Source organism: Wyeomyia smithii, chromosome 2, assembly GCF_029784165.1.
Source record: "Wyeomyia smithii strain HCP4-BCI-WySm-NY-G18 chromosome 2, ASM2978416v1, whole genome shotgun sequence".
In the NCBI taxonomy this organism is placed as follows: Eukaryota; Metazoa; Arthropoda; class Insecta; order Diptera; family Culicidae; genus Wyeomyia; species Wyeomyia smithii.
The window spans coordinates 66,655,773-66,671,166 of record NC_073695.1 but is presented as its reverse complement, the minus strand read 5'-3'; the positions used below and the strand labels follow the sequence as shown (position 1 = coordinate 66,671,166).

Sequence of the window (15,394 nt, the reverse complement as noted above, 5' to 3'; positions counted from 1 at the left end):
AGTGTAGTTGAACAATATTTTCTGAATATTGTACAATTTCTACTCATTTCTGTGTTTTACATGCAAGCGTGTAATCATGCGAGAAATGTCAAAATCGGTTTATGTCTTGATTTGACGATTGCGTGCGTGCGGTTTCAGCGATTTGAGTGATTGAGCCAAAACGGAACTAATAGTTTAAAGAATTACATCAGTTTTACCGAACCTTTTTAAAAATGATTTACCTCTGATATTCTGATTATTCTCGTGTTGATAATGTTCTCTCCAAACAGTATGAGACAATTGTTTTGTCAGCATAAATGTGTTAGATGCTACACATCTGCAGCAAAGCGCAGCGTTTTGCGACAAGACCTCAGCAAAATCCCAAGTTAGTAAGTTTGTAAACACTGTACCCTTGTATAACCGCTTTCTTTTACCCCTTCAGCTCACCAGTACCCGATTGCTAAACCGGGTGATAGCCGTGTATACGTATGGGGGATGGCAGCTACCGGTGCGCTGGGAGTGCAGACTTCTGTGAAGAAGCAGGCAAAAGCGTACGCCGACTATGTTCAACATCCGAGTCGGCTGAATTTTGCTGAGAATCGTGATATTCTCGATGTCGCAGCCGGTTACGGCTTTTCCGCGTTTGCCGCCTCCTGTCAGGGGGGACAAAGTCTGTGGGGAACGGGAATAAACACTGACTCGCAGATCGGTTACCATAAATTGGGTGGTAAACATAGAAAACCGTTTGAATTGTTGATCTACCCAGCCCCCATCAACCTCAGTGCTGTCGCGGGTAACAACAAGGGCGTAAAAATCGTGAAGGTCGCCGCTGGAAGGGCCCACACTCTGGCGTTAGCGCAAAATGGATCAGTTTACGCACTAGGCAACAATGCATACGGTCAGTGTGGGAGGAGCATAATTAAGAACGAGGACTATTTTCATGCGCCTTTGATAAACAGAATTGATCAGCTAAACAATGAACGAGTGAAGGACGTTGACTGTGGTCAAGACCATAGCTTCTTTCTGACTGAATCTGGAAAATTATACTCCTGCGGTTGGAGTGACGATGGCCAAACCGGACAGGAAAAGTTTGGACTCATTAGCATTCCCGCGCCGGTCGAAGGCGATGTGAAGGGAGAACAAATAGTTAAAGTAACCGGCACGGCCGATACTGTTTTAGCTTTGAATGGTACTTATACTGCCACTATAATGTATTTCTTTTAATTTAGTAAAAAAACTAGACATTTTAAACAGAAAACGGTGAAGTGTTCGGTTGGGGCAACACCGAGTATGGACAATTAAACGTTGACGGGGAAGAAAACCCGCAAATTACCTCTCCACGAAATATTGGTTTTTTGAAAGATTGTGGCAAAATCGTAGACATTGCGGCCGGAGGCTCCTATTGTTTGGTCCTCAATGGTCAGTGCTTAGGTAACTATAACTTTCAACACCAAAACTTTCTCTGTTTGCAGATCAAGGCGACGTATTTGTATGGGGCTATGGAATTCTCGGTTTTGGTCCGGAAGTGATTCATAAATCACGACCTTGTCGGATACCCCCAACCCTGTTCGGTCGAAACGATTTCAATCCATCCTGCCGGATACGATCCATTTACGCCGGCGTAACGCACAGTGGAGCTATCAACGATCAGGACGATCTGTATATGTGGGGTCACAATCGGCACGGTTGCTTGGGTTTTGGCAATAAAAAGGATCAATTTTTCCCACTCAAAGTAGCTGTTAATGCCCGGGTGCTAAAGATCAGCTGCGGAGTAGATCACACGCTGGCATTGTGTAAAGCGTTCGTTTAAAAGCTTCTCTTGAAGCGTGGCATTGCTCATAACTAAATGCAGGAGTTGGTAAAGTTACGTGAATTAGTGCTTTTTAGGTGCTATTTAAATAATAAAAAAATAAATCAATCAGACAGATTTAACATCAGAAAACGCAGAAAATTTTATTTATTTATTCACTGTTAACCTTTTATAAGGCCATGAAAACTGCGCTTGGAGCCGACACAAGTTCAGTAAAACGTAAATTAATTGTTAAAATTATCCCCAAATTAACATTGCACACTTCTAGCAGTTTTAGGAAACTTGGAGTGTTGCAAGAGACCCCCAGAAGACCTTCTTTAAGCAAAATTTATAAAGAAAATTCTTGGAGCAACAAAAAAATTTTGTTTTTCGTTGGTGGCAATATAGTTGCCACTGCATTATAAAGGGTTAATTTGGTTCGATCCACACAGTACGTTAACGTATGTTGGATCATATCAAGTTAGTGAACTTTCGCATCAGACTCCTCCAGAATTCCTTTCTATCTGCATAAGGGTTACGTATCATCTTTGGTTTGACGTTAATTTCCAAGCAGTTCAAATTGAACGCAGTTGCTTCCAGGTCTATTTTTGTCACCGGTGTCCACTTGAAACTCAGTCCACCAGCATCCGGAGTAGGATTGTTGTACTTGGCAAAATTCGTCCACAATTTCACCAGTGTGTTGCGAACTTGCACCTCATCGCTTTCTTCCGGAAGATCGGGCAGGAAGGAAGGACTGAACATATACATAAGATCATCCCCATGGGCTGCTCCTTCAATATGATTAAATTTGCTAATTTTTTTCATTACGCTGAAACGCCCATCGAAAGAAAATAGATAGTGGTATTGGAGAGCGTTTGGTTGATATTTGGCTAGCCATTCTGAGCTTAAATTCGCTGCAATGATGAATGTAATGTCCGAGAATAAATCTCTTGTTTCGTTCAATGTATTCCATCCGATGTTTTTAGTCTTACAATAAAATTGCTTAATCTGGGTACCAACAGTGGTTCGATTGAGCCCCTCTGGACTGCCCATAAACTGTGGTATAAGCCATTCTGGATTCAAATCGTACTGCTTCAAGCGATGTTTATTCCGTGTAAGGCTAAGAATTCCCTCACCATCGGTATAACCTTGAATCAGAGGCATTCGTATGGTATCGAATGCTTTTAACGTCTTCTCCGGTGCTTGTATCAGAAAAGCGTCCTCGTTAATTTCCTTTTCAATAACTGGACGAAATGTAAATCGCAATGGTAAGGTTTTTTCTTGCTCACTAATTACAACGTTTTGGAGCTTGGCCAACTGCCGAGCTGGGGCCTTGCGTAACGTTTCTGAAAAACATAACACGATTGTTAACCTATTTTGTTGAATATATCATATATAATGCTTCTTACCTAGAACTTCTAGATCGGAGTTTCCTTTGTAACCTAGTAACTTTGCCAATGCACGAGCTTTACCAGCTGGATCAATTTGGAGAATCGAATCGGTACATGCCTCTCCGCTTTGACAAATGACTCGATGAAAATATTTCCTAAAAAGGATTAAAGTGTCATTAACATTTTATTCACAAGAATATGCGGTCCCTATTTGGAGGGATTGCCCTCGCCCAAAGTGATTTAAACGCACGCTAATTTTCATCGGTCTAGTAAAACAGAAAGAAATTATTTGCTTATAAAAAACAGTTGAAACCAAAAATGGAAGTGATCTTAAATTTGGTTCAAATTAATAAAGCAGGTAATTCTAAAGGAAAAGGCCGAAAATAATTCAAATTCAGCATAATGGTTTAAGAACTCTTCTAAATAAAAAAGGCCAAAGCAAAAGTTGCCTCCCAATGTAGTCATTGATGATTCAATAGATGAATAAGCCTAATGAAAAGACTGAATCCAAATTCAGTTTTGTCATTAGTTTTAAAAGTTTATCCTATTTACTCGAAATTCTTGAAGGGTTCTCAACACATGCTCAACATGTCTGATAAAATATTCCGAAAAAAAACGAGGAAGCCAAACATAGAATGATTTGAAATTGATCTCAAATATAGCTGACAACGACTCTAAAAACCGGAATATCTGTAGAATTTTCATCATAGACCATTGTAGGTTTTTTTTTGACAGATTTCCATTTTCCCTTTCCTCTCCCATGCGTGGTCAAGCGTGGACATTTGCATACCCCTACCCCCCATAAGTTACCAACGTGGAATGTGGACGGACCCTCATTCAGTCCACTGATTTTACGTATTAAGTTATTGTTTTAACATCTTCAATAACAAAAAACTAATGAAAAGGTTCCCGATTTTATCACTTTCCCTATTTTAACACCCGAAACTGCATCAGGAGGGGGATAAAAACGAGTGATCACTGTACTTCGGCTTGCAGTCTAATGAATTGCATTTAGAAATGGGCAAGATCGATCCGATTTTTGCAAAATCGATCTTTTTAGGCCGATTTATCGATTTTTTGAATCGATTTCTTTGCGCGCGATCTTCTACTGAATCGATCCTTTGGATGGCAAGATCGTTTTTTTTTTCGCCTGAAAAATAAATGTGTGCAAAACGGATTCAAGACAATAGTGATTGCATTTATTGTTGCTAACGTAATCTGCGGCCGAATTCCGAGAACACTGTTTTTTGAAGAGTAGAAAATTTCTTTATTGTTAGTATACAAAATTTTTTTCTTCTCTCCAAAGAAGTGTGTGCTCGGAACTCGGACACTGATCTGAAAAATGTGTAATTTTTTTACCGGGATGACCATAGTTTAAAAATGGACTAAAATTCACAACCCCCACAAGTTTCCAGAATATCCAGCTTTCCACGAACGGTAATGGCAAGCTGCCCATTTTGACATTTCCTGTAGGTCAGGGAAGCTGGATAACCTTGTCGTCGAGTTGAAAAGGAACAATCCGCAGCCAAATTAAGTACCTCCAGTATTTTTAACGCAGTAACCATTTTTTTGCCTTTGTAAACGCGACATCAATAGACAAACCCGTATGAAATTTGGCTAATACGCATGCGTTGTGAAATATATCAAGGATTAGGGGTGGGTGAAACGGCTCTTTTGCAAGAGCGGTTCTGAACTGACTCATGGTTCACAATGATTCACGAGCGTTGACAGTTCGTGTTGTCTCGGTAAACTTCGGGTTCGCGCGAACCAAACAGTTCTGCTGCGCCCAAAGAACCGTGGTTCTTTTTCGTGAGCCGTTCGTTCTTTCGCTCTTTTCTAAGAACCGGTTCATATGAACGGCTCGTGAGCCGTTCGCCCATCCCTAGCAAGGATGAAAAGAACGACGAGACAAGTTTGCACCCCGAACTGAATATAAATTGTCGACCACAAGACCGCCTCGAAAGTTTGACATATATGTATTGTATACAATCATTACTAACTGATTGGTGTATATTGGGGTGGCAATGGACTTTGACAGTTTAATTTAGAAGTAGTGTTCAATGTTTAGCCCTCACGAACAGTTAGCAAAATTTCGATTTTTCGGATAACACCCGACTTCGACGTTTTACACATTCCTAATAACCCGTTCACATGATGTAATATTGCTCATCTTGATTTCAAATCCCATACTCCAAACTTTCCGTGAAAACTAGATGTATGTTTGTTTCAAGATACGCGATATCACGTGATATCTGCTATAGCGTGAAAAAGGCATAAGACATTTGGCACAAAAAAAAAAACTATTACAAACTGTGCTTTTCTTCAGAGGTCGATAAAGTGAAATTTAGACCAAATATTCCTGAATTCCGATTGAGCTGAAACTTTGCATTGCATTGGATATTGAATTTACCGTTTTGGATATTAGCCAACATTATTTCACATCTGCTACCTGAACCTATTTTTTGACTATGATTAGCGGGGTACTCGTTAACTCAAATATTGCAAAAGTTGAATTAAATGTTCGTGTATATGCCGTGCTGCATTCTGTTCAGCATGGTGTTGCGCTCGCCATTTTGTTTATTTGAGTTTGTGCTGCGGATGTTCCGATTTTTTTATGAATTGGGTTGTTCTGCTATATCAGTTTTTTTCTATCATCTGAAAGATCTGAATTTTCTAAGTAAAACGTGATTTAAATAAAAAAATTCTATCATTGTCCTTCGCTTTTTAAATCACGATTTGAACTAGATAAACAACCCAATTACACAGGTTTGGATTGCTCTTAGTGCATCCTAAACAATAGACCATTTCACGAACTGATAGGTGTCACGGATCCTGCTGATGTTGATGATGCTTTCACGTGCATTATGACAGCGGTTCCAAACTTTCTGTCAAAATTTCGTTCATGAATCAAGTTCACAAACGTCTCGTGAAATGGTCTATGGGATGAGCGACAACGAAAACTCTTAGTAGAAAAAAACCGCCAAAAGAGTACACGCGGTAAAAGAAGATGGCAATAAACTAAAAAAGCCGTATCGTTAGTAGATGTTGTGAACGAAAACTCGTTGAACATGATTGATAAACCAGAGAACATGATTGATAAACCAGAACAAAACAAAATCTCCATAAATATAGCCAAAAAAGGTCGTAAAAAGCTTATACCAAACAAAAATCGATTTTTTGTTAAATCGATTTTTCGAGCTCGATTTTTTTATGAGTCGATTTTATTAATTTTGATTAATCGATGCAGGAGAATCGATTTTTTTTCGAAGATCGCCCATTGCTAATTGCATTGCTTTCTATCTGCTCATCACCACAAAAATCAATACCACAATCAGGGTTGATATTTGTTGACACTCTCAGAGGGGATTCACTGCTGTCAAATTTCATATATGTGTGCGTTATCGCAGATCAGCTCTGGTCCATGACGTTTGTTGGTCCGTGACGTTTGTAACTATGAACGATAATGAGGAAAAAATCACTACACAACACATTCATAAAAGTTTTCCGCGGTTTCTCGAGTTTTGATAAAAAAAACGTTCCAATTCTATAATATTTCACATCGATCAATTTCATAACCAAAAAGAACAAAAACCAAAACAAACACCATGTTGCCGAATATGTTGGTTACACGATGTTTGACAGAAAGATCCCCCCTGGACACTCTTGAGTGAAAGTGAAAAAAAGCATCCATAAACGTTATTTTTTTACAATCCTTTCAGAGTTCTCCCTTCCCGCTTTTTGCATGGAAGTGAACTGTCAAAACACCTCATTATATTTCATGCGATGAAAGCAAGACAACAAAATCAGTTTAATAGTTAACGAAGATTGTCAAGGCATCGGTCAGTGTCAGTGAAAAAGTGTTTCGGTGAGGTTTATTTTGGTTGAGTGGACTGTTTGTTTTTCTTTTTCGCTTTGAAGTGAGGATCATTTGGTTGGATTTGTCGTCAAATTTTATTCCGTAACCGTGAACGATGCGCGTGATCTATTTCATCTGAGTATAACAGCACGTTCGTAGGACGAAAATCTAGTGTATCTGAAAGAGTGCTGCGATCATTGGAAATGAAAATTGAAAATGATTGGTTGTAATTTTCGAAGAATTTTGCTGGGGAAAATGACTTTTATCAGCACTGACCACAATAGATCTACTACCAATGGTCGCAGTGGTTCAGTCTCCTACAGGAATATGCTCATCACCGACGTTTCAGTTCTTTTGTGGGCCCATCGTCAGGGCTCGAAACGGTAATCAACATGTAAAAAAAAATTGGCAAATGTAAATCAGTCGGGTCGTAAAAGTTTGATACCGATAATCAGAAGCGCAGATACGAAATAATTCGTTTTGGGGGTTTTGAACTGGTTTTATTTGGTGAAGAAGATACACTTCGCCTCCTTCACACAATTCTTTAATGAATCTGCAATCCAAAATATCAACCCCTTGTATTGTGTTAATATGATGGGGCAAAATAAAATCAGGATTCGCCACGGTAAGCGACGCGATCAGATATTCCTTAAACTCACCTTCCTGCAAAAGATTAGTTCTCTATGACTTCATTAACCCCCCTTCCCCCCCGGACGATAATTGAACAAATCTGACGATAATAGATCCGATACCTTATTTAAAAACTGAGCGGAATATTTATCTAATAGGGTGCGGTTAATTAGCATGCACTAATTATTATAATTGTTAGAGGAAATATGCACAGTTCATCTATTCCAGTATTTGCTCTAATGAATAAAACGATTTTGCCAAACTATGCGGCTACTATAATTAACAGATAATCAAATTGCCATTGGAATGAAAAACTTTCAAGTTTTTCTCTTATTCTGATTCGATGTAGGTTATGTGCGTCACTTTGAACAGCAGATTATTACTTTATTATTATTATACTTTAATATTCAAGAGATGATTGTAAAGTCATTCGAGAGGTTTTTTTTTTAATAATACTGGCCACAGTTATTATAGCGCGTGATGTTGTGGTAAACTAGGTATCCGTTTTTTTCCATCACGTGTGAACGAATGTAAATTATTTTTCAAAGCGGATTGTGTGGCATCGAGCTTGATGATGTGTTAAACTATTTGAACCTGTTACTCAATAATTACTACCTACGTGTTGCATTAAACTGCTGTACGGCTTGTGTACGATTTGCATATGGGCTGGGTCGCTACGCACATGTCATCCAGCTGCAGATAAACCTGATTGGTTTGAAGGCTCGTGCATACCTAATCACCGTTTGCAACCGAAACAACCAATAGCGAGCCTTGTTGCAACAGAATTTAATGACACTGGTGCCAGTAATGTGGAACTGAATGCATATGAATAAAACCAGAGTCGACATTGTAGAGCTTTGTAGCCGCAAGGTTACAGATTCCGCTTTGACAAGAAGGTGGTGATAGGTTTGAATCTTAGTAGAACCAAGCCGTTCGTTGGCAAAAGGACTTTAAGTATGAGTTAATTCTCAGATTATCTTCCACACAAAACTTCCCTCCAGACTAAATAATCGCTGGTCTTTAGAGCTGCGATAATCTCATGAACTATAGCACGATATACGCTGTTAGAGTGATAGCTTGCAGGAGGATATGATAAAGTCGATAAGGAATGAAGTAGGTTACTAAGTCTAAAGGAGAAGAAAAAAAGCACTATAACACGGAGCAGGTCACTTCCCAATCCAGCTTTCCACGAGCGGTAATGGTGGACAGTGCACGCCAGAGTCTATGTTTATAATATAGAGACGCAGGGAAGTGTGTCGATACACGTTTACACATACTCTCTTAATTATGACGTGTTAGCTTTGATGGAGTGCGGCAAATGCCTAGCATTTCATAGCGAAAGTATTTTTTGCTGCGAATACTACTTGTTTTTCTACTTTATTCTCGGTAGTACCACATCTGTTTAACTAAAGAACCAAAAACGAGACAAAATCTCTTTTTTTAAGTATCGACATCTAGCGGTGGAGAGCACGCATTTTGCACTCAAAATTTTATTACACTTATACCATTCATACCTGCTCGTGGTGAAGAATTATTTCGGTCTCTCTCGTCCTCATACAAAACCATAAAGCAAAAGAACTGTGCGACCTCTCGCCGCTGTTACGTCGAGAGAATTCTTTGTTCTCTTCGGTACTGGTATAGCGAGAGTGCTTTTTCATTAAAATCGTACAATACCATCCGCATACGTGCAAGGTTTTCGGAAATCGGAAATTTTCGATGTTTTTTCGTCACCATTTTGTTTTAAGACCAAATATCAAAATTCTAAGAGTTTGTCCACATATTAGCATTCTCTCACCTATCTTTCAAAAAAAAAACAGAATTTAAATTGGACAAAAACTGAGCTCAAAACGGTAATTCTACGAAACCGGTTTTGGCATGATTTTAGTATGTTTCATAATGCAAAATAATATCGAGTATGTAGGGCATTATTGGCAATGCGCTAATATCTAAAAGTGGTAGTCAAATTATATCTCATATTGAGTCTCAGAAATCGATTGGTCGTCGATTGTCGATTTTGCCCCAATTCCCCTACAATACAAAAATAGGTTAATGTCGAAGTTAAATTAACTTATTTGGAATCTGTTTGATGTAATATCAAGAGTGTAAGAGATACTCAAAGATACGATAAGAATTTGTCTTCACATGATCCTCTCCTTTTTGCGGAGAATAACCAGGAGAGCAGTTCCACAAAAAAATGTCCCAGTTTAAATATTTTTTTAAATTGTCATTTTCAATTTGGCAGTTTGTCAGTATCAATTGGTTTAATTGTTTGGAACACGACTCATTTTTGAGAAGCTATTGAAAAATGCTATTTTGAGAAGGTATTGATGATTACAAACATTTTAGGGCCAAAACGCTTTGTTTGATCATTGTGACGTCCTCGGCAAAATTTCAGATAATAATTTTGTCTTTCGGAAAAAATATAGACTCTAAAAAAATATTTTTTGCTCAAAAAAAGTTTAAAGAAAAATTTAAAATAATTATCTTAAAAAGCTTATTTTTTAAACATCTTTTTTTATATAAAAACTACAAAACATTACCTAAACAATGCAATCGGTCCGATTATTGAGAAATTAGGAAAAAAAAGTTATAACTTTTCGAATCATATAATTTTTTTCAAAGGGTACATTTCTTTATGGAAAGACAAAACTATTATCAGCAACTTTACCAAATAGACTATGTCAATAAAACAAACTGTAAAAATATTTTTAATTCCCATAGTGAGCTCCATTGGAAATTAAAAATATTTCCACAGCTAAAACGATTTGAATGATTGGCATAGTGTCTTTGGCAAAGTTGTAGATAACAATTTTGTCCTTCCAAAAAAATATTCCCCTTGAAAAAAAATTTTATTTCTTTTCTTTTTCAAAAAATCATAACTTTTTTGCCCTGATTTCTCCATAATCGGACCTGTTGCATTGTTTAGGTAATCTTTTTTATCTACAATTTTGCCGAAGATGTCACACCGATCAAACTAACCGTTTTGGCCCTAAAAATATTTGTAATCATCAATACCTTCCCAAAATAGCATTCTTCAATAGCTTCTCAAAAATGAGTCGTATTCCAAAAAATTAAACAAATAGCACAAAATGGCATCTTTTGCCTATAGAAACGTCTACGCGAAGTTTCAGCCAAATCGAAAATGTTCGAATAAACTGGTTGACCGTTTTTTTGTGGAATTGCTCAGGAGTAAAAGTTCAACAATTTTTTTAAATTCATGATGGCGACTCCGGTTTCAGAATTTTGCGAAAAACGAATATATGCTCTGTAATATATATATATATTTTCGGTATCGAGATGACGTCCAGGATCCAAATAATCAATTCCGGCGCCAATTTTTAAATCTTGCTGAAATAGAGAGGAAGGCTCGAATTTATTCAAAACTATTCATCACATATAGGTAAACTCTTTAGACATATTTATATGTTTCAAAAGTTCTATTTTTCGCCTTTCCAAAACAGCCAAAATATAAAAATTGGTTGAAAACCAACCGTATAAAACATAAAAATGTGAACTAAGGTAAAAAACAAAGATTTGAACATAACTTATAATTTTTGGGGTATTTGAAAAACTTCAAGCAAACGCGCAAGTAACACTAGACTAAAGCTACAACCCACACTAAGTCACACCAAAAGTTCTTGCATTTTTTCATCACTTGTAGCACCGTGAAATAATTGTGCGACAGAAGCCAAAAATTCCGGTTTTCTTAAAAAAGATATAACATAGCCAAATATCAACCGATTTCCACAAAACTACTTTCAATTGATTCGGAATTTAATATACTTTCAAAATTAAAGTATATTTGTGATATGTTTCTTACAAAAATAGACGGCAAATTCAAAATTAAATTGAAAAATTGCGTGAAAAATTTTAAAAATTAGATATAAACTCAAATAACTTAACATGTTTTATTGATATTAGAACAAACCTGTATATATTTTGAAAGCTTCATTTGTTTTCTTTCTAAAACTACTTAAATATTGAAAATTGGTTTATAAATGACTATGTTAAAAAATATTATATGCGCTGAGGTCCAAAAAACCGTATTTTGACCCTAACTTCAGATTTTGGGGGTGTTTGGAAAATTTCTAGTATGAGCGAATGTTACACTCAACAAGACATGCAAGAACTTCTGAAGTGACCTAGTGTTGGTTGTAACACTAGGTCACTTCAGAAGTTCTTGCATTTTTTTCTCATTTGTAGCACAGTGTAATGTAAATATTTATAAACAGAGAACTATGTTCTAAAAATGACAACAGGTGTCCAACGCATTTTCGAAATTCAAGATGGCGACCTCTGGTATCTAAAATGCTGTGAAAAGCAGAAGAAAATATTCAAATACTTCCTGCTATTAGGTTTATAGATCAGAGTTGACTCCCCAAAGCCGGAAATTTGGTATGGTGAGGGCTGTTTTTCTGCATTGGTAGTGATTTGAAACTTGAGGAAAACGTGAAGATAGACCCCTTATCTCCCAATTGTTAATTATTTCATGAAGACTGATGTTAAACCATGGGAATAATTTTCATATTGTTGGCACAGAAAAGTAAAACGAGAAGACATAGCGAGCACCGATTTTCACTATCACAGGTGAGCTTAAACTATTGATTATGTAATTTCAGTGTGATTTGAGTTCATTGTAAGTTAAAAAATTCTGTGGCCCCTACCTGTTAACCAAAAATTAAGGCATATATTATCGTTATATTGATAACTAGTATGTATGTATAAGAAGGTAACAATAAAATTCTCCAGTTTTTAGTCAACATTATTACTCCAAATAAACGTAAGTGCGTTGGTCGAACGCTATATGTTAGAAAAATGTTCAAAAATATAATTAAAGCAACTATCTTAACAGGAAAAGGCGAAGGTGAAACAGTTTTTGTACAAATCACTTATGCCTTCAGATCTACCGTTCAATTTTAGGAGGCTTCAACTTTCTGTCAGAATTGCATTCTCTACTACAAATAAGACAAAGGGACAATCCATTAAACAATGTGGAGTAGATTTGATCGAGGGTTGGCGTACCTCCAAATTTATTCCTTTTTAGCTCCTTATGGAGAAACGAAAAATGTGGTATATAAACACCGTGTGGTATATAGGTTGGTAAAAAATATATGAAAATAAAGAAAATTATAGAAAAAGCAGAAGTTTTTACACGAGCAAGGCCGGGTACATTCAACTAGTATTAACTTCATAAGTGTAATGTTTTGAGCCGTCCAATACATTGTACATTCGCTGGAGCAAATGCGTTATGAACAACACACATCCGTTGTACTGGTTCCAAAATAGTACATGAGATGTGCTAATAAAACACAATATTGTTGTGGTTTCGCATCGTCCAACTTTTGCGTGTACATTTTGCTATCGGAACTTGATTTCTGTTTATTATACACGGCTTTCGTGGCCAACTCTACTAATCTGCTACTTCGAGACCAGCTGGAAGCCAGTGCTCTCAAAACAAAAGAATAAGATCGTTCAAAACCACATGTCGACCAAAAGGTGACAACGTCCATGACATAGAAGCTTGGAGGATCCTGAGGGTTTTTTTTTGTTTGCGGAAAAGAAAACGTAAGAAGGGCTCATCTTGAGCTGATGATACATTTCACACTTATCTCCGCAAGAGGCTGTTCTTTCCCGATCAAACGATTATAACAAACAGGTAACACAAATATGTCTGAACTTGATAGAAATAACAAAGCCTGTAATATTTTTGATATGCCAGAATGATAAAAAGTAGGGAATTAATTCAAATTCTGTTATCATACAATTGAATGTTCAAAAGTGTGTTTTTTTAAAGCATATTTATCCCAATTATTCAATTAACAAAATATTGTACATTCTAACTAATTCTGATCTTTTTCTGCCAAAAACCTTACAAAACTTGCTATAATTTGTAATAATCAGTAAGAAATTTTGATAGAAATTTTGATTTTTTAACTATTAACGAGACCAAGTTTAGAACACAAGCTGATACAAAAAGTTCGTAACAAAATATCAAGCTTTGTTATAATCCTGATATTTTTGACTGATCGGGTTGCCCTCGAAAACCAACTAGAACGGACATCAATGGAGCAAACATGTCGGGTCCCTTCGGCAGTTTAGAGCTGAGGGACTCTCCTTGTATTGCAGCAGAAGCATCCCAAAAAAACCGCACTATCTCTGGTTACTTTGGATTTCGAATGACGGTTAAGGGTAAATACCACACTTCAACAGGTTCCGTTTTGGTGGTTTCTTTCAATATCTTCCACGCTCACTACCGATTCCTCTGACGCCACGAGTTTGATGCAACGAGCGAAATTCGACGGACCATAAATTTTAGTTAATTACTCGGGATGCTGCATCTTGAAGATATCTTTGAATAAAAGTAAAGTAATAATGAAAAGGTAGAATAGAAATACCGCTGAGATTGACCAACAGCGAGTCAAAGACTTATTCTCGAAAAACAGGACGAAAATTCGCCAAAACTGTAAAAATTATTCAATATTTTTTTCAGAAAAGAACAAGAAATCATCTGGTTTTGGATATAAAAACAATTTTTGTACTTTAATCAATCCCGAGATACAGCTGGTTTTGTAAATCTAAACAAATCTAGTTTCAACTTTTGTTTTTTTTTCCAAAAAAGAGAGCTTCCAGTTTTACTAAACTTTTTAGGAATGACACTCTAACGAAACTCTTAACAACAATTGTCGAGTTTACGCTTATTCAGCTTTTGTTCAATCAGAATCCGCTGCATGCCAGCTTTTGAAGATATTATGCAACAAAATTGTTTATTAGGTTGATTTTCCGTTAATACTTCATGCGAAACGCAATGATGATAATTGAAGATCAAAAAATGCTTACATCAATGCAGAAGCAATTGTATAAAATATTGTTTTTTTTTTTCAATTGACATTTCAAGATTGAATGACATCGAGCGACTTACCTTGAATTTGGCGACAGATAGTGCAAATAGGCTGACCAGCTGCCAGCACTTTCCCCGAAAAGCGTCACATTTTCCGGATCTCCGCCGAACGCTTTGATGTTTTCTCGTACCCATTTGAGCGCCAAACGCTGCAGTAGTTAATCGAATATTTCAAATGTTATGTTATTCCAACAGTAGAAACATTACTTGATCCTTCAAACCGAAGTTTCCTTGTACTCCAACGGATGGCAAACTTAGAAATCCAAACGGCCCGAGCCGGTAAAATAAAGTCACCACGATGACGCCCTTCTGAATAAAGTACTTCGGATCGTAAACAAAACTCCTAGCCGTTCCGTGCTCAAGGCCACCGCCGTGGATAAAAACCATAACCGGATAAGGTTTACTCCAATTTTTCTCTGGCAAGCTCGGTGTGTAGACATTTAGGTAAAGGGCATCCTCTCTACCAACCATCCAAAGGTATCCAAAAATTTGATGGGGTTGAACGAAGTCTTTCTTATCGACAAAACATTTCAGCAAAGGTTGCGAAAATTTCGCAAGCTCCACCGGCGGACAGAATCGTAGTTCCCCAATCGGCGGTTTTGCATACGGAATACCTTTGAAGTAGCAATATGTTGAACCATTTGGTAGTCTGGAAGCGACACCTTGAACTTGGCCTTGCTGTACCACAACAATCGGACGCTCAATGCCGGGCCAATATTGCACGTAGATGTCCACAATGCTGCGCCACACTAACGCAGCTCCGGCTCGGACAAGCATGAAAAAAGAGCTGAACATATCAACGGAAAAACGAACTTTCGGGTGCAACCAATCGACCGCTACTGAATTACAGT

At 37.3% G+C, this 15,394-nt stretch overlaps 2 protein-coding genes across 3 annotated transcripts; one reads left to right on the top strand and one right to left on the bottom strand.

Annotated features, from left to right (window-relative positions):
• Positions 1–84: 84 nt before the first annotated feature.
• Positions 85–1,925, top strand: LOC129725591 (RCC1-like G exchanging factor-like protein). Of its 2 annotated transcripts, XM_055681594.1 has the most exons (4): positions 87–364; positions 422–1,168; positions 1,234–1,398; positions 1,452–1,925. In XM_055681594.1, the coding sequence occupies exons 1-4, from the start codon at positions 253–255 to the stop codon at positions 1,787–1,789; spliced, it is 1,362 nt and encodes a 453-aa protein (XP_055537569.1). In that variant the 5' UTR covers positions 87–252; the 3' UTR covers positions 1,790–1,925. The 2 variants fall into 2 exon arrangements, with proteins under 2 accessions (XP_055537570.1, XP_055537569.1); XM_055681595.1 differs by lacking the exon at positions 1,234–1,398 and having other exon boundaries at positions 85–364.
• On the bottom strand, positions 1,907–15,394 carry LOC129725590 (juvenile hormone esterase-like). The gene is made up of 4 exons (XM_055681593.1): positions 14,751–15,394; positions 14,565–14,692; positions 3,178–3,314; positions 1,907–3,114 (listed from the first exon to the last, which is right to left on the bottom strand). Exons 1-4 carry the CDS (start codon positions 15,336–15,338, stop codon positions 2,240–2,242), a joined length of 1,728 nt encoding a protein of 575 aa, XP_055537568.1. The 5' UTR covers positions 15,339–15,394; the 3' UTR covers positions 1,907–2,239.